The following is a 23,873-nucleotide window of genomic DNA, read 5'->3' as shown; positions in this document are numbered from 1 at the left end:
GCTTGTGCTTTTCTTGTGATATCTAAAAAGACATTGCCTAATCCATGGTCGTCAATATTTATGCCCAAGTTTTTTTCTAAAAATTTTGTAATTTAGCTCTTAAATTTGGGCCTTTGATCCACAGTGAATTAAATTTTTGTATATTTTGTGAGAAGGGGGGAGCATGGCTTAAATGTCAAGGACTCTTGCTGTTTTTAACAAATTTTTAGTAGCCTCTTTGGCTAAATGTTTCTACATTTGGTGTATGCCTTTAGGACCATTTCCTTAGACTTTAAATGGTTGGATGTTTTAAATAGCTTTACCAGTTATGCTTGTGTTACTAGGGAATGTGTCCGTGAAACTCCACAAGCTGCCATTCTTGAAGTAGAACTCAGCCTTTGTCTTTTTCTTGCTTTTCACATGTTCTGGAATACTGTGTTGAAAACTTGGCATATTCTACGGGACACTAGTTAGTGAGATAAATATAAATATATATATGTACATTTTGCTTGTATACTTAGAGGTCATAACTTTCCTTCTGCGGATCCTTCAGGGTGTGTGTTAGTCTAGTCAGGAGTTGGACTGAGCTTGAAATTTGTTGTTACCCTCAGTGATTACCCTGATGGTTATTCTCAGTGTGCCACAGGCTTGATGTTTCTAGAGTGCAGGGGCTCTCAGCTGAGGGTGATTTTGACCCTTAGGGGACATTTGGGACTGCTGGGACACTTCTCATTGCCCAACTGGGAGTGTGCTACTAGCGTCTCTGGTGAGTAGAGAACAGAGACACTGCTAACCATCCGACAACTCACAGGATAGCATCCATGAGAGAATTTTCCGGTACATAATGTCAATAGTGCCAAAGTTAGGAAACACTGCTCTAGTGCTACCTTATGTTTCAGATAGTTTGTTAGAGTGTTTTCCATTAAATCTGCTTCCCTCTTGGCTGGCTTTGCGCTGTTCCTCAGAGACAGTCTTTCTCCTGCGGTTCCTAGGTGTATTCCACTGTTATTTCTACTTGACTCATGTTAATATATTGGTGGCTGGTAGGGGAGGGGAGCATTCTTTGATGTTCTGAGTATGTCTTAGCCAGGCAGTATGAATCTAAGGCTTGGGGATATGGCCTTCACAAATGTTCACATTCTCATTCAGTTGTGGTGTTGGGCCTGGCACCACATGTTCTAGTTCCCAACTTAGGGAGAGAGGGGTTTTTTTTGTTTTTTGTTTTGTTGTTGTTGTTGTTGTTTTTTTTTTAAGAGAGAGAGAGGGAGAGAAGGCACATGAGCAGGAATGGGAGGGGCAGAAAGAGAGAGAAAGAATCTTAAGTAGACTTCATGCTTAGCATGTACCTTCAAGAGAGAATTACAACTGAACAGAGGGGTGAGTGAATTAAATCAAAATACCAATCCTTTAAGATGTGTATTCGTATAATCGATACCTTCTGCTAAGTTGCATCAGTTTGATTTCTAGTTTTGTGTATCAAAAATTTCCCCTTTGGTCCCCAGTTTTGTTTCTGAAATGTTTTATTGTGTTTTGATTGCTATTGAAGGCAGGTTTTTTTTTTTTTTTTAAACAAATTCTAAGTTTTTTACCTCTTTCAGGAGTTGAAGCACTTAAGTTCACTAATTGAGTTCTTTATAGAATTTAATCCGGAACTAGATAGTGAGCTCTTTCTCAAAGTAAAGGTTGTTAATGTAATATAACTCCCTTTGTGTGAGTTACTTGTGTAAGTAGCCCTCATTTTAATGGAGTATAAACTGCCTAAATTAATGAGGTGAATGAGCTGGTGGATCTTGCTACAGTTGTGTTCAGTGTGAGCTATTCATCAGGACCTTGGTATTTTGGTGGTGTCATCTTAGTTTCCTGCATCAAATAATGTGAAAATAGCAAATCTTTGCACTACAATATTAGTGTTCTACAAAAATCCCTACAACTGACCATAGTGTACCATAATATGCAAATTTTACCTGTGGCCAGCAGATGGCAGTGTTCAACCCAATTCAGTTCAACTCCATAAGCTTGCTTATTTGGTCTGCTAAATTTTTCCTGGGCACCTACCTCAAGCACTGGTAGGTGTTAGGGATGTGGCAGTAAACAAAAACAGAACCACCAATCACCCCCATAGAGTTTATTTGTTGTTCTGTACTACCTGTAAGATGAGAAGACCTTTAAACCATCTCTTTAAACTACAAGGCGTTTTCTTGTTGTCATATTGGTAGACAGGGGAGGGAGTGGGGATGAACACACAAGAACAAAAAACCAGCATAAAAAACAAAATTTAAAAAAGTTAGTAGAGGGGGGCCTGGGTGGCTCAGTCCATTAAGTGTCCAGTGTCCAACTCTTGATTTCTTTTTTTTTTTTTTTAAGATTTTATTTATTTATTTATTTATTTGACAGAGAGAAGGAGGGAGGAAGGGAGGGAGGGAGGGAGAGAGAACAAGCAGGGGAGCTGCAGACAGAGGGAGAAGCAGACTCCCCATTGAGCAGGGAGCCTGACGTGGGGTTCAGCCCTGGGATCATGACCTGAGCCAAAAGCAGATGCTTAACCAGCTGAGCCACTCAGGCTCCCCCCAACTCTTGATTTCTGCTCAGGTCATGATCTCAGCATCCTGAGATTAAGCTCATCAGGCTCTGTACAGGGCGGGGAGCCTGCCTAGGATTCTCTCTCTCCCTCTATCCTTCCCCTATCGCTCTCCATCTCTCCCCCCCGCCACCCCCCAAAAAAGTCAGTAGAGTCACAGAGACAGATAGATGGCAGTGTTTCATTGGCAGTAAAAATCTGGTTCAATAATGATCATAGGGAAGCAACTGATGTTTAGGGTCATCACGCAGTCTATTGTCTTATGTGTAGGACAGTGGGATCAGAGTCCTTCACCTCTAACCCCACCCCAGATGTGTTTGGAAGTCAGAATTTTGGGGATTTTGGAAAAGTAGTATGTTATATATTACCTAACACCCCCAGTGTATTCTGGAGGAAGCCCCGTAATCACACACATTCATACTTATGCAATAAAATACAGGAAAATTCACACTATAATTTATATACACCACCCCTATGCCAATTAGGTCTGTTTTGCCAACAGCTTTTGGTTTTCAGAGATTTTGGAATGGCAGATAAGTATTGTGGATCTATATTATTCCATGACAAAAAGGAATCCAACCCACAATCTCCAAAAAACTATTCCAGTTTTCTGGAAAATGGATTCTCAGTCTATAGAAGCTTGTGAGAGTTTGATTTCTATACAGGCATACCTTGTTTTATTGCAGGACACTTTATAGTGCTTCATAGATACTGTGTGTTTGGCTTTTTTTTTTTTTTTTTTTTTACAAATTGGCTCTTTGTGGCAGCCCTATATTGAACAAATCTGTTGGTGCCATTTTTCCAATAGTATTTGCTCACTCATGTCTCTGTGTCAGATTTTGGTAATTCGCACAATATTTCAAAGTTTTTCATTATTATTATACTCAAATTGCTGCAATCTCATGATAAAACTTTGATGGATGAGGAGTTGCTTCTTATGGATGAGCAAAGAAAGTGGTTTTTTGAGATGGAATCTACTCCTGGTGAAGATGCTGTGAAGATTGTTGAAATGACAATAAAGGATTTAGAATATGACATAAACTTAGTTGATAAAGCAACAGCCACAGTTGGAGAAGATGGACTCCAATTTTGAAAGAAGTTCTACAGTGGGTAAAATGCTATCAAACAGCATCACTTGCTACAGAGAAACCATTTGTGAGAGGAAGAGTCAATCCATGTTGCAAACTTCATTGTTGTCTTATTTTAAGAAATTGCCTTTAGTAACCACCATCCTGATCAGTCTGCAGCCATCAATATGGAGGCAGGACCCTCCAACCACTAAAAAGGTAACCACTCACTGAAAGCTCAGATAATGATTCACATTTTTTAGCTATAAAATATTTTTAATTAAGGTATACACATTGTATTTTTAGACATGGTGCTCTTGCACACTTGTAAGACTACAGTATAGTGTAAAAAGGATGCATTTTCAGTGCTGTGAAAATATAAGCTCATACCTTTTATATGCACTGGAAAACCAAAAAGTTCATTTGACTCACTTTATTGTGATATTTGCTTCATGCTATGCTCTGGAACCAAACCTAGAGCATCTCTGACATATGCCTGTGTTTGTTTACAAATTTGTTCAGTATTGTTAGGTCCTGGATATTGTCATTCTTGACATTTTTTAAACTAAAGTGAAGCAGAACTAATTTTGTTTGGAGAATGTTTAGTTTAATTAGGTATTTTGAGAGATTTAAGACTATTGCAATATCAGGATTGGAAGGTCAGGATTGACCTTGGAAAAATGAATGTTTTGCTCATTATCACTCACAAATTAAACATGACTTGGGATTTCTGCTAAATTTCAGTGTATTTACCAATTAAAAAACACAGTTAACTAAAAAAAAAAAAAGACACTGGATCAAAATAATCAAGGCCTTCCATTGTTAATGGTCACCAAGCCTCTGGTTGTCATGTTTTATTTAACTTGTAAAAAACAAGAAGGTAATTTACCACACTATCTTGGTGGTAATGTAGTGCTAATGATCTTCATATACTCTAGGTTTTAGAAGATTGATTTTTAAGCTTTTTTTAGTTAAAAAATACTAAAAATATTTTTGTCACAATTTCTCTAAGTGACAAAAGACTCTAACACGGAAGTTATTTCCAGGAAGTCAGGAGGATCTCCAAATGAAATTATGAGAGTAAAAATGATCAGGATGAGAGAAAAATGGCAGGGATGACCAAAGAGTTCATGGAGCTTTCAGAATGGAACAACAAACCCTGACCAGCTTTCTTAGCTTGGTGCATTGTGCCTTCTAATATCTGATTTCAGAAAGTGTCTATGTTTGTTTGCTTCATTATTAAGTCTTTATGTTGTTCTCAAAAGTACTTGAAGCCGCTTACATAAACATATATAAAATACCAGGTTAAACAAGTATGTGTTGGAAAGAAAATCAGGGTCACACAGGAATAAAACTAAGGAAGGAAGATAGGGGAAGGGGTGGGAAGCTGGGACATCACCTTTGTACATTTTGCTTCTGAGCCTTCCAGGTTAGAGGAGAAGTGCTCTCAGTGCCATGAGAATTATAAGCTCATTGGAGTTAGCACAGTTGATTCACTGTCACCATTCTGGGACACAGCAATATGTCTCAGAACAGGCATGTGACAAATATGCATTAATGAATAAAGATTTATAGTGTCTCTAAGATTAAAAATAACAGCATTGGTCTGTGGAAACACAACTTTTAGCATTCAGAAATTTCCTCCTGGTCTTCATGAGAAGACACTGTAGATGCAGGGACCAACATTCTTGGTAACATTTTGAAGAATAATGTGGCAAATGAAGAAATATGTGGAACTTTCATGTATTAGTTTACATATTATCAATTTGTTCATCGAGCATACATTTCTTTTCTTTTCTTTTTTTTTTTTATATTATGTTAGTCACCATACAGTACATCCCCGGATTCCGATGCAAAGTTCGATGCTTCATTAGTTATACGCAACTAATGGAGCATACATTTCTTGATCCAAGTTTTCCCAAGACACAGGGATTCAAAAAGCGTCTATAGAAAAGCAAAAGTGTAGTTAAACAAATATGGGAAAGTGTTATAAGTTGTATAACACAGTCTTCTTGGGGAGTGCTACTGGTACTCAACACCTAGAAGAACATGCAGCACATAGTAGGGACTTGGGACCTATTTCTTAAGTGGATTGATAAAGAATTCATCGGACAGATGGAAGAGGAGAGACTTCTAATCAGAAGGGAACAGAATAGGAAAGGATTGGTGCGTGGGTAATTGTTCAGGTTGCCGAGAGAACCCGAGGAAGAGATGCTGAATAGCTGTTAGAAATATTTTAGGAATCATGCAAAATTAGAGAAGTTGGAAATGATAGACAAATGGTCTGATTTTCTAAGGAAGAGAGACCCTTTTTGATCTCTGGATGGTAAATTCTATTTCATTTCTCAGTACGAGTCTGATGGAGATTCACAAAAAAGGTGGTTTGTGAGTGTTTGCAGAGGAAGCACACACCCCACTAAAATCCATTCTCCCAAGTTTCACAAAGAACAGGCCATGCCAGATCAGGGCCATTTCTTCTGGGATGGATTGCCAGTTGGATAGCTCAGAAGGTCATGTATTTGTACCTCATCCAAGAGTCCTAATACAAATTGATTTTTATTTTATTTTAGTGCCTGTTGTGTGTTAAGCACTGTGATAAGCACTGGGGATCATGGAGCTAAAGGAGGTCAGTTTCATGATGTCAGAAGTACTCTGTGATATTAAATTGATGTGTACAAATTAATGGGGAAATAATTAGATTGGTTACTGATAATTGATTTAATAAACACACATTTTTATGATGATGCTTATACATTTTTGGATAAACCATAAATGGTAAGAAAATGTTATTCGTTGATGGACCTAGTCCAGAAAGATGATTTTTTTTGTGTCTGACACAGACCAAAATTGAGATGAATTATAACAATAACAAAGTCGTACACTCCTTTCTGCTTATTTTAAAAATCCAATTGTCCTTATGTCTGTATGTTTGTGAATGTGTATATTAAAGATTTAGTGTTAATGCATAGATCTTTACTATAAACCTTTGTGATATAAATAAAATAAAACCTTCCTGAAAAAATTCACCCTCCTCTCCAAAGAACAGTGTTGGTACCTACAACCACAAGAACACAACCACATCAATGCTGGGAGAGGGGTGGGTGGGGAGCAGGGGAATGTGTCTATGTTGGTCAGAAGCTCATTATTACAACCTCTATGTGCTTCATTCTAATGAATCCTTTTTTCCCTCTAGGGCATGAACTCCTCCAGGTCAAGGCCTGTGTACTGTAACCTTAATATCTGGCAAAACGCCTGAACCCTCACAAGTTCTCAATAAACAGTTCTTCAAGATGTCATTTCCTTCCTCAACCCCCCCCCAAAAAAAAAACCCCTTAATTTGATCTGATATTGCATTAATTATGGAATAGCATCTGTATTAGTTTGCCATCATTGCTGTAACAAATTGATAAAAAGTTGGTGGCTTCAAACCATACAGATTTGCTGTCATTATAGTTCCAGAGGTCAGCAATCCCCAAAATCAAGATATTGGTAAAGCTGTGTTTCTTTCTCAGGGAGGCTTTTCGGAGAATCTGTGTTCTTTCCTCTTCCAGGAACTAGAAGCCACCCACATTACTTGGCTTATGGACCCTTCAAACCAGGAACTCTCTGACCCTTTTCCTTTTCACATTTCTTTCCCTGACCACTCTGTTAGAAGAGATTCTCTTCTTTTGAAGATTCATGTGGTTAGATAGGACCTACCTGTATAATCCAAGATATTGCCATAAGGAGTAAGCTATTCAGAGATTATGTGATTACAGTTAGGACTAGGGTGTGGACATCTTTGGGATACCATTACTCTGCTTATCACAGCCTCCAGATCAGAAAGGTGGTGGTAATAAGGTGTTAGACTCTACCCAGAATATTTTACTATGCCTCACTTCAATTGAATACTTGAAAATTATAGCAAAGAACTAGAACAGTAGGAAGATTTGGAGTTTGTGCCAATCTAAGGGATGTTTAAAGGAATAGGAAGTTGAGCTTAGAAAAGAGAAGACCTACATTTAGGGGTCCAGGGGCAGTTGTGGTTTGAGGAGGCACGAAATGACCGCTTCTTCAAAATATCAGAAAATTCTGTCACATGACAGGATTGCACACTTGTGTTATGCAATCTCAGAGGACTGAATAGGATTAATCTTGGAAATTTTAGGGAAGCAGCTTTTGGCAGAAATTAAGGCAGGGTTGTGTGGACATTAGTGATGTCCTTCAATACCGCAGGCTAGAAATGGCATGGCTCGATGCCGTGGGGGGTTTTACAAAAGACATTTGAACACTAGTACAGCTCAGGTGGACTGTCAAATTCCATTTAACCCTCATAGCCACCAATTCTGTGACTTAGAGTTCCATCCGTGACCTTCGGGCACCTCCACTGTGTTTAGCTGGCCAAGGACTTACATCCTTACTGAAGAGTCATCCCTTGCCCTCACCGAATCTGTATTTAAGGACCTGTCCCATACCAAGCAGAAGAAGCGGTGAAGGAAACTGGTAGAGCTGATGACTCTTCAGAAGATGCAGAAAATCATGTTATTGTTGAGAATATATATTTAAAAAAAAAGTAGCCTTGGAGATAGTACAAATTTTAAAATATTACACAAAACCTTAAAAATACTCTCTGGCATATTCAGACATGAAAAGAGAACAACTGTAGAAGACAAGGCATGAAGAAAGTGTCGATTCATTAGGTGGTTTGTGTAAGAATCAAGTATGACTCATGAGGAAGTTGGCTATTTAAAACAAAGGGAAGAAAAGAAAGAGTAGACTAGGTTCTTTCATCTTAATCCATAAAACAATAGATTTTGAGACTTCTTTTAACCTGTCCACTTTGGGGATGGTTATTTGGAGTAACTTGTACAAGATCTGGGAGCTGCTGTAGAAAGTGCTGCTTTCAAATGGCATATGTAGCATGAAAGTATTTTTTTGTACTTTTGTTTGTTACTTTATTCTTGATCTTTTAAGTAAACATCTGAATGTCTAGTTTATACCCCTGGACTTTACTCTGTGTTACGTGTTATGTTAGACCACTTGACCCACAGATTATTTTGTATCCCAAAGTATCCAAAAGGAATTAAGAAATTAATTACAACTTCAGTTGTATTCAAGAGAACTCTTTGTGGTTTCCAATCATTGTTATTTTCAAAGAGAGAGTCAAAGAGAGTCTTAAGTGTCTTTGGCTTTGGGGTTGTAATGATCATTCTAGACGAAGAGGAGCTTGTTCAGACACTTAAGACGTTGGGCCAGTACTGCCAATGACTTCATACCACTCCATCTTCTTTCCACTTCTATGGATTACCCAACAGCAATAATGGTCATTCTAGCCAGCTCCTGATACTCCTCTCTACAGTCAAGGGAAGGTCAGCTATTTTTTGATCCCCATGGGAGAGAGACAGCTCCTCAATCAGTATCCTAAAATAGCTGGCTGTTCTCAGCTGCTGGGCTGGAGTCCCTCCAGGGGAGAGCAAAGGGAACACAAATCCACCCGCTGGGTGTAAGTGAGGAGCCACCACAACATGAGCTAGGAGAGGCTTCTCAAGAAGATCCTGCTTACTCAAAAAACCTTTCTTCTTCTTCTCCTTTTTTTTTAATTGAGAAGATAGGTGTTTGCCATTTTTTAATTATTTTATTTAAAGGGAAGCCGGTGACTTGAAAATGAGACTAAATATTGCCATCTTCTTTGGAGCTCTCTTTGGTGCTTTGGGGGTTTTACTCTTTTTGGTGGCTTTTGGATCGGATTATTGGCTTCTTGCAACTGAAGTGGGGAAGTGTTCAGGTGAACAGAATGTGCGTTTCTTCTTCCAAATACTGATGTACTTGGTAGGGATGAGGATAACCTTATGTATCCTCTTGAAATCAGAGAACAGTAGTGGCATACCTATTTCTTCACAGAAGAGTTAGGTAGAAATCTACGATCATTATTATTTAGGGTGAAATACATTGCTTTAACATTTTTCTGGATGTGATCATTTATGTTATGTGCTTTATTTGATGGCATGTTACTTCTTTTGTGTTCTGTGTAGATAGAGAACGTCACTTTCCACCATGAAGGATTCTTCTGGAGATGTTGGTTTAACGGGATTGTGGAAGAGAATGATTCCAGTATCTGGAAGTTCTGGTATAGTAAGTTCAATTTAGCTTTATTTTTCCCCTTGTCATTAAAATAAGAATGAACAGCTTTTTATTTAGTACAGATCACTTACAAGGTAGGATTGGATTTTTAACTATAGAATCTCGGCAGGACATCTTCAAAAGACTCATGAAGTGATTCTTTTTCAGTAAGTAGAAATGGCTATATAAATAATTATTTTATTTACTAACCTAAAGTGGGAGTCTGAATATTTACGGCAAAACTGAATTATATGCTCTTTCCTTGCTGTTATTTAAAATACACTAACTAACAACAACAACAAAAAAAACCCTTGATATTTTTCTGAAGTGTCTATTATTGCTGTGTTACAAATAAATGGGGTTGTTTTGTTTTTGTTTTTGTTTTTGTTTTTGTTGGCTATCAACCCTTGAAATCTCAAATTTAAAAATTTAGAAATAGAGACGTGTTATTTTATATTCATGGCTTTAAAGTAAAAAAAAAAAAACTTTTTTTTTTTTTTTTTTTTTTTTTTTTTTTATAATGAAACTCAATTACCAGCAGCAGTGGATGAAAGCTCACTCTGTTTGGGCTTTAACCAAGTTTGTGGGCAATATCAAGAAATGCCTGGCTTTTGATGTTTGCATTCTCTCATAGAAACTTGAAAGTTCTTCTTTGAAGTAGAATAGCCTCTTAAAAATACGATGCATTCTTTTCACTGTTTTTCCTTTATTATATTTATCTTTGAAAATCAATTCATTGAAAATAACTAGCTTTTATCTTATTGCATTCAACAATAAAAGAACTGCTTATTACCCTAAAGGTTATTGTAGGTTGAAATAATTAGTCTCCTTATCATATATTCCTGTGATATATCAAAATATGTGTATATAGTCCTGTGATATATCAAAAATATGGCATTTATGCATATAATAAAGAATATATAACAAAAATATGAGATCTTTGAAGACAAGCAATCTGACAGCAAGTTGGCATGTGTAAAAGGAACCAAGTAATGATGAAATGGAGTTTTGCAAGAAATAGTTGACAGGCTTTTTTCTAGTCATTTTGGGGAAGAAAAAGCGCATGTAATCTGCCAATGAAAAGTATTTAGACTCTGATAGAGTAAGTCAGACTGTACAAGAGGAAGCCTTTGCCAAGGACTTAGAGAAAGGAAGAATTTCACTCCACCTTTAAGGGCACACAGTGGAAATCTATGTTTTCAGAAAACAAAAGTTTTTTTCTTGTATTTTCTCCAAATACTAGAAATGCATTTGAATTATTAACTGGTATGACCTATCATTTCCATCTTTTCCCTAAAAATAGAAGATAGAGTACTTTTTATGTTAATCAGAACTGATCAAGGTTAAATCTAAGTTTATTAGATTTTTAAAACAATTACTTTTTGTATACTTACTATGCGGTAGGCACCTTGTTAGGAACTGGAGCATATGGTTGTGAAAATTAATGAAATGTAGTACCTTTCATTTTAAGTTGATATGAAGGGCATTCTCTGTACTGAACTAGATATTTTGGATAAATCCACTTTACAGGTCCCCTGACCTGCTTGATGTGAGTTTCCCCCCTCATTCAACAGTTCTCTGAATCTGTTGATCTAACCTGCATCTTATTCAGCTTGTGTGCCCCAGACCCCATATTTCTCTTCTGTTAGGAATGAGTCTTCACTCGTTTTCTCAATAACAACTACCATTGTTTTGTCTCCTTCCTAGCTAATCAGCCACCATCCAAAATCTGCGCACATGCTTACCTGTCACCATACCCCTTCATGAGGGGTGAGCACAACTCGACCTCCTATGATTCTGCTATTAGTAAGTACCTCTGTCCACAGAATGCCTCTGAGAGGGACTTGTTTTTCTGAAAAAAAATAATTTAACATATATCATTTCAACATTTTCTCTGGTATCAATCTATTATATATAAAATAATAGGATGCCATTTTTTAATACACCATTTATAATTCTAATTGAATCTAATTTAGGTGTAAAAGTAAAGCCATTGTAATTTACTTGCCACTTATATGGAACTTTTTAAAGTGTGTTTTCCGATGTGGAAATAATGATGTTTATTGGGAAGAACTGCTTCTTATGGGTTTAACTGGCCTGAAACTAGTTTTACAATGAAAAATAATCATCATATACACCCTAGTTTTAAAACATTGATTTTGTAGCTGTTACACACACAGATGTGATTATGCTACTGTTTTCCTACAAAATGACTGAACTTTGTTGTATGTGATAACTCATAGAAGAAGAATAGTCAAATATCACTAACTGAGAGTCATGATTACCTTTAGTTTCTTTTATATTTTCATATTGTTTGTTCTATGGAAAGTACAAAAACTTATTTTGTACAAAAGTACATAATATATACTTAAATCTGGTTTTATAGAAAGTACATAAGCTCAATATGTCAGCTTTATTTTCAGCTGGTTTCATGAAGTTTTTAATAGGTGTGTTTAGCATAATCTTAAAACTAAGAGTTGGTTCAGAATTTACCAGTGTTATAAACAGGGACAAAAATATTTGGTTTTTCAAAGATAATAAGTAATATATTTAATGCTCTGAATAATCCTATATTAGTTAGTATTTTCCAGAGAATCAGTAGGAGGTATACCGATGGGGGTGGTGGTTGGGGAGTGAGAATGATTGATTGATTGATTGACTGATTGAAGGATTAATGGAGAGATTTTAAGGAATCGGCTTATGCCATTGTGGAGGCTGGCACGTCTACAATCTGTATGTTGGCAAGCCCGTAGACTGGATAAGAGTTGCTATTGCTGTCTTGAATCTGAAGGCTAGAAACTCTGGCAGAATGTCTTCTTTAGGAAACCTCAATCTTTATTCTTAAGGTCTTCAACTGATTGGATGAGGCCACCTCTATTATGGGTAGTCTAACCAAATTAGCACATAAGATTAACCATCACAAATCATAACAAATCTTTACAGCATACATCATTTTTTTCATCTTTTTATAAAAACATGATTTCTATACCTTATAATTTTAAGTTCGCCGAAGGATATAGCATCTGCTTATATCGCACGATTAACATTTTATGGAGTGGACGTGGGGTCTGGATAGGAAAAGAGGTGAGCTGACACACAACTGTGCCTGTCTATAAAAGTTGCTTGTGCATAAAATGGCTGTGGTTTTGGCTTTGAGAACGTGCAGTGTGGTGCTCTTTCCCATTGAAACTGCACAAGGTAGTTCCCATTTGTCAAAGCCCTTTGCATCCTGTGTGACAAGGATTGATAAGAGATGGTAAGAGAAGAGACGGCGTAGCAAAGAGCAGGAAAAACCATTTTGTATTACAAAATATACAAAAGAATTATTCCCCTGACGTTCTGATTTTTGTAAAATGGACTAAGAAATGATACAAGGTTGACTTTCCACAACATTAGGTATTGGCATAGATAATAAGATTGTTGTTGATACTCATATGTTCAGGTCCTGTGATGAGATAGGTATCATGGGCAACATATATTTTAAAATGAATCTACATATTTGAAAAGTCTTTACCTCAAGGAAATAGAAGAGAACTTGAAAAACAAGGTGACATGATCTAAACATAATAATTATGATGGAGATGGGTAGTAAGTGCATGTCACAAAAATTATACTGCAATTATGCTTAGAATTATTATGTAGCACTTGCATATAATTACTGTGTCATTTTTGGATCTGATGACAAAACCATATTCCAATTTTTTTTTTGTTTTAAATTATCAGACTCCTCTTTGGCTCACATATTGTAACTCCCTATTCACTTTAAGCAACTTTATCAAACACTTTAGCAAAAATGACTGAGAGGGGAAGAAGTATGCCCTACAGCAGAAATAGCATATACATATTTCATTTACCTTCACAATAATGTACAATGATATCTGTCATTATATTTGGGTGATTTTTTCTTATGGTTCCCTTTATCCAAGAGGAGAGCCACAGATATTGTTAGAAGGGTTTTACCTGATTGAAAGTGCATGTTTCCTAGTTAGTGGGGCCATCTAGTCTTTACTATACTCCATAGCCACTCTTTGGGTTCATGTAGCCTTAGAATTATCAAGTATTATACATTTGCTAATTCTTCTTGGTTAAATTGAAGGTATTATTTGGAAAAGCTGGTGCATTCCAGCCTGGCAAATAATTGGTAAAATGGCTTTGTATTCTGAGTTTTTGGAGTTGCAGTTAGCCTGTATTGAAATCAGTGAAAACAATATAGTGGTGTTTAATTTTTCTGGAAAGGCTATTTTGCAATCATTGGATGCTACTGATGAAATTATTCTAATTCATAATATGGGGACTGACACTCAGAGAAACCGTGTGACTGTTTTCACATAGCTGATCATCAGCAGAACTAATGCAAATGGCCCAAGGCTCTGGATTTTGTTTATTGATAATCTTATAAACTACAGTGAATGAAAAGGCAAATTTTAGTGTTTGCCATTCTTTTTAAGTATAAGTCTTTTCATTGGATCTCAAGAAAAGAACAATTTAACAATCTTAATGTTATGTTGGCTTTTTCTACTTTTCTATCTGATCCTGACCAGGCCTAATTCAACGTTTCCTTTATTTATTTTTGTCTCAAATACATATTTCAAAATTTGGTTATGCTCAAATCTAGTTATCTGAATGGTTGCCCAAGCCTAGAGAGGTTGTTAAAGTAGGATTTTGTACTTCGAGTCCTTTAAACAATTCCATTACCTTTTGATATCTGTCAGAATTAGATTTTCTGGTTTGTTTCATGATTAAACTCAATCACAGTTCGTTTATTCAGTATCATTTGGTAATGATGTATAGAACATAGATTAATTTTCTAGATACTTGAGCCCCTGAGTGAATTAATCATTTTGTTGGTGTCCCCATAGCCTTTGGCCACACCTACATTAAAATACTCATTATAAGTAGCTGCAATTGTTTACCTTAGTTTCTTTATTATTTGTTGAAACTCCGTAAAAGCACAGAATGTATCCTACTCATATTTATATCCCAGAACATAGTAGAGTGCATGGTACTTAGTAAAAGCTTACATATCTCTATGGAATGACTTAATGCAAGAACTCCTTGGTTTTCTTCTTAAGCAGAATATATTGAACATAATTTCTCCTTTTCTTGGTGAATTGGAACAAACACAAACACACCATGACCTTACTTGAGTTTCTCAGAATCAGTGTTTGCCCTCATGCTTCAGGGCCTTTGTACGTGGCATCCCTCCTCTCCAAATGTTCTTCTTCTCTTCTCCACCCCTCCTCCCTTCATTTTTCTAACAAGCAGGCTCATCATCCAAGCTAGTACATACCTCAGTTTTCTAGGAAAGCCTTCCTTGCCAGCCCTCTGCTCCACTAGTACATGGGCTAGACCAGGTTCTCCTTTATCAAGACCATTCTGGTTCTTTTCTTTTCTTTTCTTTTCTTTTCTTTTCTTTTCTTTTCTTTTCTTTTCTCTTCTCTTCTCTTCTCTTCTCTTCTCTTCTCTTCCCTTCCCTTCCCTTCCCTTCCCTTCCTTTCTTTTTTTTCTTTTCTTTTCTTTTCTTTTCTTTTCTTTTCTTTTCTTTTCTTTCTTTTCTCTTCTCTTCTCTTCTCTTCTCTTCCCCTTCCCTTCCCTTCCTTTCTTTTTTTTCTTTTCTTTTCTTTTCTTTTCTTTTCTTTTCTTTTCTTTTCTTTCTTTTCTCTTCTCTTCTCTTCTCTTCTCTTCTCTTTTCTTTTCTTTTCTTTTCTTTTCTTTTCTTTTCTTTTCTTTTTTTTTCTTGAGTAGGCTCCATGCCCAACATGGGTCTAGGACTCACAGCCCTGAGATCAAGAGTTGTATGCTCTACTGACTGAGCCAATGTTTAATTTACTATCCATAGCATAGATTTTAATTGTTTGTGTAATTATTTTGGTAATGTATTTCCTTCCTGGTTCAACTCTAAGCTCCATGGCAGTGATGTTTTGTGTGTTTGGCTCACTGGTATACCCACTATAGACTGAATGCTAAGTGAATACTTTGGGGGAGTCTCGTTGCTGCCCTATACTGTGATACTAATACTGATGCCCTAAGGAACTGTTGGTGAGTGTAGGAATTTTTCAAACCTTTACTAAGTGGACTTAGATTACTCTTAAATTCTTTTTCATACTTTTTAAATAATTTTTAGGTCTTCGACACTGCTTTCATTGTCAATGTTTATTTATTTTGCATTCTTTTATGGTCTTCTCTTCCTTTACCCTCATACAACATTGTAGGGTGAAGTGGATTATAGAATGCTAGAACAGGAAGGAGGCGGGGAGGCAAGATATTAGTCAGCCATGTGTTAGGTTGTAAGTGACAGAAAACTAACTAGCTAAAAAATACGGGCAGTTTTCCTTCCACAACAACAAGGTCAGAAGCAGCTGCCGCAAGGATGCAGTCAGGGCCCCGGGGCCTTTCAGGCTTTCCTCCCACCATCCTTGGCAGGGGCACAGTTGCTGCCACGCCTTTCCATCTTCAGAAGAGCAGTGTTCCTAGAATTCTCCAGTAGATTTAGGCCAATGTTCTAGTCATCAGGACAGTGTCACATGGCCTCTGGAGGCTAGGACCTGGAGTTGCCAGCTCTCTGGTCAGAGGAGGAAAAGGGAGAAGGGCTGGGAGCCAGTGCTGATCCCTTAAAGGATCAACCAGTCTTCAGGGCTTGAACAAGGGCGGGGCAGCAAGGGTGAAAAGGGACTAATGGAGACAGGGGGTGCTGTGTGGCTCAGTCGGTTAAGCCTCTGCCTTCAGCTCAGGTCAAAATCTCAGGGTCCTGGGATCGAGCCCCCCTTAGGGCTCTCTGCTCAGTGAGGAGCCTGCTTCTCCCTCTCCCTCTGCCTGCTGCTTGGCCTGGCCTGCTTGTGCTCTTTCTCTTGCTGTCAAATAAATAAATAAATAAAATCTTTAAAAAAAAAAAAAAAAGAATGTGTAAAACTTGGTAGCCAAACAAAAGAAAGGTAGAGGAACCTAGGGTGATGAAGACATTAAGACATAATTCTTCATAATTTAAACGATGTGCAATAAAGGGTAAGATAATCACCTTCGTCCCAATGATAAATACTATTTTAGGGTATTTCTTGCCAATCATTTTATATGTATTTTGTACATAGTTTTAATTATTATAAACATGTATCTTTTCTAAGTTAGCAAGCATTTCTCCACATTTTTACCTAATGGCTTCTTAAATTTTAAATATGTTAGTTGCTATCTCCACATTAAAACTAATTTTATGAAAAAAATAAAAGAGAAAAAATTTAAAAATAAAAACAATTTTATGCATATAACATGTTTCATAATTTGTATTAATTCTCTGGATTATATTTACAGAAGTGTGAAAGGTGAATCAGAAGGTAGGAGTAGGTTTTCTTTGTTGTTGTATCATGCCATTGTACCACATTGCTTGCCAACCGGTACTGAACTGTGAATGATTTCAGCTAAGAACATTTAGTAAGGAGGACGGAAATATGAGCTCTAGGAGGAGCACTGGGAGGTCACATTTGGAAGTGGAGGATGGGGATTTAGTTTGGATTTCAACATTTTAAAGTTGGGCTGATGGTAAAGCAGCATTTCAAAATAATTCAGCATGTAGCTTGATGTACAAAACTGACTCCCCTGAGAGACATTAATTAGAACAGCTGATACTGGTGAGGAATTACAGAGGTGGTTTTTGATGTCAGATATAATCTTTAAGAAAAGAGTTATAGAAAAGGAGGTGGTAAAATATCAATTATACTTAGAGGGAGAAAGAAAGAAGCAAAGACAGTCCACAAAGGAGAAAGAAAAAGAAGCCTTGAGAAGCAAGCTGATAGCAGGCTGTCAGCCCTGTCACAGGGTTCGGTGGTGGGGAGATTCTTCGGAAGGAGTTGGTGGCCCTCAGTGACAAATGCAGAGTGAGTGGGAATGAGAGGGGCATGAAGGATTCGATGGGATAATGCAAGAGTCCTGGTGGCCACTGAGAGCTGTCCCCACTGAAGGCTCAGCTACAGAGGCATCTCTTTCTAAACCTAAACCCACATGCCCTGCTGGTTTGGCCTGAGACTTGTAGGCCCGCTGCGCTGTATCCCACTCCTGCTTACTGCCCGTTCCCTTGGGTTGGACCTGATGGCCCTGCCCTCTTTTCCTGGCAATGCTCTTCCTCCCCCCGGGAACCATTCCATTTTCCCACACATTCTGTCACCTGACTATAGCCCTACCCCAGGCTTCCTCCTACTTCTCTCCCTAGAGAGGTCTGAAAGCAGAGATGCTAATACAGGGGGCAGAGCAACAGAATGATGGGGGTGTGAACCCTCATATGGGATGTTTGGGGACTGGGCAGCAAGAAAGTTGAGACCTTTGTGATTAGCCAGCACTTGGACTTGGAGTACCTACCAAAAGCACACAGGATTTACAGAGAATAGAAAGTCCTTATAAAAACAATTACACCCCCCCACACACACACCATTTTGCTTTACTATACAAGGCAAAATAAAATATAAATACCCTTATATTTGACAATTTTAAACAGCACAGAAATGAATTAAGATTTGAGTCTAAAGTTAATGTAAATACTTAAATAAGTAAGAAGACATATCAACATGTCCCAGGTATCTGATTTCATTGTGATGACCTCCTGCTTCCTGATCAATAATGCTGGTGTAGCTGGGTCTTATTTACAAATTTTTTTCATGTTCAAATATGGTGAGTCTGGACATTGTCTTAAATTTACCAAACTTCCTTCTGTTCTGCTTTAGTTATATAGGAAAAAAACCTACACTGCGAAATATAATGGAAAATACAGTTCCTTTTTTTTTTTTTTTTGTCATAAATGTCAAGTCCCTAGGCATTGAGAGACACCTTAACATCCACTCAATGTCCTGTTATTCATTCAGACGTTTGGGATTACACAGCCATGGCCACAGAAACAGTGTGATATTACAGGGTGCCCATGGTTCCTGATTTCTGGCTGACTTTTTATCTGTGACCCAGGGAAGGCTCCCCTGCATTCAGGTTGGAGGGCACTCATAGGGCAGCTCACTCAGCCTTCTAAAGCTGCAGCTCAGAGGATACAGTTGGCTTTCCAGTTCCAGGGCCCAATATCAAAGCTGTGATTAAAAATCACTTTTTCAGAGGGTGTTATTTTGTGTTCCCTACTATTTATTCATGTACATCTATGGATCGATTGGCAGCTTATGTAACATCCCTGCACTAATGGGGAGATGACCTTCTGTAAACGAGAGTGTGTGTTTGGTTTGGCTTCTCCTCACAGAAGACAGGCTCCAGCCTCTACAGAGGCTGATATCTATTAAAATATCAGCCACACTCAGAAGTAGAAATCTTACCCAATCATAGAGAACCTCTTGGTGCCAGGCTGTCGCAGCCTTAGCAGTACTGACATTTTGTCCCAGATAATTCTTTGTTGTGGAGCTGTCCCGCTTACTGGAGGATGTTTACCAGCACTCCGGCCTCTACCCACTAGATGCCAGCAGCACCCCTCCATTGTGCCAATCAAAATGTCTCTTAACATAGCCAAATATTCTGGGGTGGGTGCACACAAAAGCATCTCTGGTGAGAACTACTGGAACACTCTAGATAATCATTGCTAATACTTCTGAGGACCCAGCCTCTTCTTCAGAATTATACAGTGTACATTCTGTGCCCAGCTCCAAGTCTCCAAGCACATAAATAATGGTTAGTTTCCTTCTTCTATGCAGAATATGCGACAAAAAAAGGAACAAGGAGCTGATCTGTGTCTCTCTTATCTTTAAATATTACTGATTCTGCTCCAAGTTGTGGATCTTTTCTTAGGAAAGATATTTACTCAATCCAATGGAAAAAAATATCAAAGAACTACCGTATCCTGGACATTGTTCTAGGTGCTTCAGCGTCAGCCCTAAATTCTTGCCCTTTTATGAAGCTTTCATTGTAGAGGGGAGGCAGATGATAGACAAAATGTCAGTCAAGTACTTGGAGGGAAATAAAAGGGGTTGGCATGTGTGGAGGCAATCTCAATATTAAACAAGGTGACCACAGAAGTGATGTCTGTTTTGAGTTGGCCAGCTCTGACTGAATGGGGCTCTGTCATCCAGCTAACCTGTCATGGTACCTTGATCCCTCTTTTGAGGACTAGATGGATGCTGTACAGAGAGTACTTAGCATAGGGGATGGCTTGTGGTAAGGGTTCTATGGGAGCTCCAAGCTGGACTTTCAGCCAGTATGTCTGTGTTCACTACTAGAGCCAGTGTTTCCTGGCTCTGGCTTCTTTATCTCCACAAAGCTCACTGTGCTTGGTAAAGGGGAGATTCGTATAGTATTAACTCACACGGTTGTTAAAATGAGAAGAGATAATAATACAAATGCTTAGTAAAGTGTTGCCATGTAGTTGGTATTCAATAAATGTCACCTATTTTTATGGCAATATACCAATTTAGAGCACTGGAAATAAGTCCTCATGAGGGCACGTGAATTCATCATAGCTTCTCCCTAGTGAAATGCTTCCTGCTCTCTGAAGTGTGTACCTGTGTGTGTGTGTGTGTGTGTGTGTGCAGTCACATCAAGCACTTGGTAGAATTTCTGGCAAAGAATAAGGACTTCAAAAGTAGTGTTCATTATCATTATCATAAGCACCATCATCCTGGTACAAGATAGTTAATAATACCATCTGTATTGGCCAAGTTTGCCACTGTTTATCTAGTAATTTTTTTTTTAATTTATTTATTCGACAGAGATAGAGACAGCCAGTGAGAGAGGGAACACAAGCAGGGGGAGTGGGAGAGGAAGAAGCAGGCTCCCAGCAGAGGAGCCTGATGTGGGGCTCGATCCCACAATGCCGGGATCACGCCCTGAGCCGAAGGCAGACGCTTAACCGCTGTGCCACCCAGGCGCCCCTATCTAGTAATTTTTGATTAAAATTCACACAACAAATATTTATTGAGCGCATACTATGTGCCAGGCACTGTTCTAGGTTCTGGGGAACAGCAGGGTACAAAAAGATGGAAATCTCTGTGCCTGTAGGGCTGACATTCTGGAGAGGGGAGACACGTAAGGCAAGATAAAATAGGTCAATTATATAGCACATTGGAAGATGACAGTGCTTTGGAAAAACAAAACATGAAAAGAGGCTGGAGACGAGGGGCTGACAGAAGTGAGGGTGATAAGAACTCTGCAATGTGGTCAAAGGGAAGATCGGCTCTGAGAAAATGATACGGAGTGGAGACTTGTAGAAAGTGAGGGAAAATTTGTCTGAATCTGGCACGATCCTTTTAAAATTATTTAACAACCAGTAAGGAAATCTATCACGTGGACAATACCAGTAACACAACACAACACAACAAAACTCTTATGTCCAGACTGCTATGTACCTTAAAATATCAGTTTTCCCTTTTTGTAGTTTTTAAAAAGTATTTCATTGTAGAAATTTCCAAACATGTACAATCATTATCAATATATTTTCTAGTATATGTGCTGCCAAAGTGAGCACAATAATTGGCAACACATTTTGTAATCAAATGATTATTACTGTGAATTTTGAGAGTTCTTTATATATTCTAGATATAAGTCTTTTATTTAGTATGTGTTTTCCAAACATTTCCTCCCAATCTGTAGCTTGTTTTTTCATCACTTTAACAAGGTCTTTCACAGAGTAAAAGATGTGAATTTTGATGAAGTTCAGTTTATGGAATTTTTCTTTAATGGATCATACTTATGGTGTCATATCTGAGAACTGTTTACCAAGCCCCAGGTTCTGAAGATTTTCTCCTCTTTTCTTCCAAAAGTTTTTAGTTTTGTGTTTTACATTTAAATCTATGATCCAGTTTGAGTTACTTTTCTGTAAGGTGTATGATTTACAATTTTTCAAATGTGTGTTCCATTGCTTTAGCGCCATTTGTTGGAAAGACTGTCTTTCCCCTACTGAATTGCTTTTGTACACATGTTAAAATATAATTGGTTATACTTGTGTGGGACTATTTCTGGATTATGTGTCCTGTTCTATAGATCTATATGGCTGTCTCTCTGCCAGTGCCTCACCATCTTGATTACTTTAGCTATAACTTGAAGTTGGAATGAATGATACCTCCTACTAGGTTCTTTTTCAAAATTATTTTAGCTATTCTATATCCTTTGCATTTCAATTTAAAATTTAGGATAGTCTTTTCTATATCTACAAAAAATCTTTCTTGGATGATTGAATTGCCTATATCAATTTGGGAAGAATTACTTTTATTATGTTGAGTCTTCCAATCTGTGAATGCAATATGTCTTTCCATTTATTTAGATCTTTAATTTCTTTCACCAGCATTTTGTAGTTTTCAGCTTACGAATCCTGAATGTGCACTATTAGATTTACATCTAAGTATTTCAATTTTTTGAGCAATTATAACTGCTATTATATTTTAAATTGTGGTTTCTATGTATTTATTGATAATAGAAATATAATTGATTTTTTAATATTTACATTGTATCCTGAGACCTTGCTGAATTTACTTAGTAGCTTTAGGAAGTTTTGTTTTGTTTTATTTTTTATTTTTTGTAGATTATTTGGGATTTTATACATAAAGAGTCATGTCATTGGCATATAGGGAGAGTTTTATTTCTTCCTTTTTTGTTTATATGCCTTTTATTTCCTTTTCTTGCCTTATTGCATGGCCTATAACTTCCAGTATCACAGTGAATAGCAGCACTGAGAGCAGAAAGTCTTGCCTCATTTCTAGTCTTCAGGAGAAAAAATTCAGTGTTTTTTCCTTAAGTATGATGTTGCTATAGATTTTTCTGTAGATGTTCTTTAACTTGAGGATGTTCCCCTCTACTCCTTATTTCCTGAGAGTTTTTGTCATAAATGGATGTTGAATTTTGTTAAATGTTTTTTTCTGCATCAATTAATTTGGTCACAATCCTATTCTTCTTTATCATATTATTATAGTGTATTACATTTATTGATTTTCAAATACTGAACCAGCCTCTTATTGTAGGAATAAACCCCATATGTTCATGATAAATAATTCTTTTTATACATTGTTGAATTCTATGTTAATATTTTGTTAAGGATTTTCACATCTGTATTTATGAAGGATATTGGTCTGTAGTTTTCCTTTTTTTTTTTTTTACTGCTTATCTAGGTTTAGTATCTGTAATAATGATTTCATAAAGTAAATTGGGAAGTGTCTTCTCTACTTTATTCAGAAAAAGATTGTGGAGAATTGGTGTTAATTCTCTTTAAATGTGTATGTTTGATAGAATTTACTAGTGAAATCATCTGGGTCAGGAGATTTAACTTTCAGGGAATTTAAACTTATAAATTCAGTTTCCTTAATAGTTACAGGGCTATTCGGATTATGTATTTAACGTGTGATTTGTGGTAGTTTGTGTTTTTCTAGGAATTGGTTCATTTCATCTAAGTTGTAAAATTTATATGTATGGAGTTCAAAATATTCCCTTATTATTTTTTATGTATGCAATATCTGTGGTGATAGCCCATGTTTCATTCCTGATATTGGTAATTTGTGTTTTATTTTTATCTTATCAGTATTTTTAGAAGATTGTTAATTTTGTTGAACTTTTCAAAGATCCTGCTTTTTTTTCTTTTTTTATTGGTTTCTTGTTTTAAATTTTATTGACCTATGCCCTTTCTTATTTCCTTCTTTCTGATTGCTTTAGATTTATGGATATAGATTTCACTCTCAGCACTGCTTTTGCTGTTTCCCACACTTTTTTTTTTTTTTTTTTTTAGGATTTATCTATTCATTTTAGAGAGAGAAAGAATAGAGGGGAGGGGTAGAGGGAGAAGGAGAGAGAAACTTAAGCACACTCCACATTGAGCATGGAGCTTGACATGGGGCTTGATTTCACCACCCTGAGATGACCTGAGCAGAAACCAAGAGTTGGATGCTTAACAGACTGTCCCACCCAGGTGCCCCTGCTTCCCACACTTTTGATACGTTTTATTTTTATTTTCATTCAACTCAGTGTGTTGTTTAATTTCCCTTGAGACTGATTGTTTGACTCATAGATTATTTAGAAGTGTATTGTTTAGTTTCCAAGAGTTTGGAGGTTTTCTTTCAATCTTTCTGTTATTAATATTTAGTTTGATTCCCTTGTGATCAAAGACCATAATCTGTACAATTTAAATTCTTTTAAGTTTAATAAGGTTTGTTTTGTGACCTACGATATGGTCTGTTTTTCTGTGTATTCCATGACATTTG

General features: G+C 37.1%; 1 protein-coding gene across 5 annotated transcripts in view; it reads left to right on the top strand.

Annotated features, from left to right (window-relative positions):
- The window catches only part of TMEM182 (transmembrane protein 182), a 76,454-nt gene that overhangs the window by 11,394 nt on the left and 41,187 nt on the right, over window positions 1-23,873 (top strand). Inside the window, exons 2-4 of one of the 5 annotated variants that reach the window (XM_011231056.3) lie at window positions 6,195-6,250; window positions 9,636-9,735; window positions 11,431-11,529. In XM_011231056.3, coding sequence (XP_011229358.1) covers window positions 6,236-6,250; window positions 9,636-9,735; window positions 11,431-11,529 — 214 coding nt within the window. In that variant the 5' untranslated portion in view covers window positions 6,195-6,235. Of the gene's footprint in view, window positions 1-6,194; window positions 6,251-8,952; window positions 9,400-9,635; window positions 9,736-10,837; window positions 10,990-11,430; window positions 11,530-23,873 lie in introns of those variants that run through there. The other 4 variants (XM_019804998.2, XM_002913496.4, XM_019804991.2 and 1 more) reach the window with 4 other exon arrangements.

Source organism: Ailuropoda melanoleuca, chromosome 4 (genome assembly GCF_002007445.2).
Source record: "Ailuropoda melanoleuca isolate Jingjing chromosome 4, ASM200744v2, whole genome shotgun sequence".
NCBI lineage: Eukaryota > Metazoa > Chordata > Mammalia > Carnivora > Ursidae > Ailuropoda > Ailuropoda melanoleuca.
The sequence above is the reverse complement of the archived record's forward strand: the minus strand, read 5'-3'. Positions and strand labels throughout refer to the sequence as shown.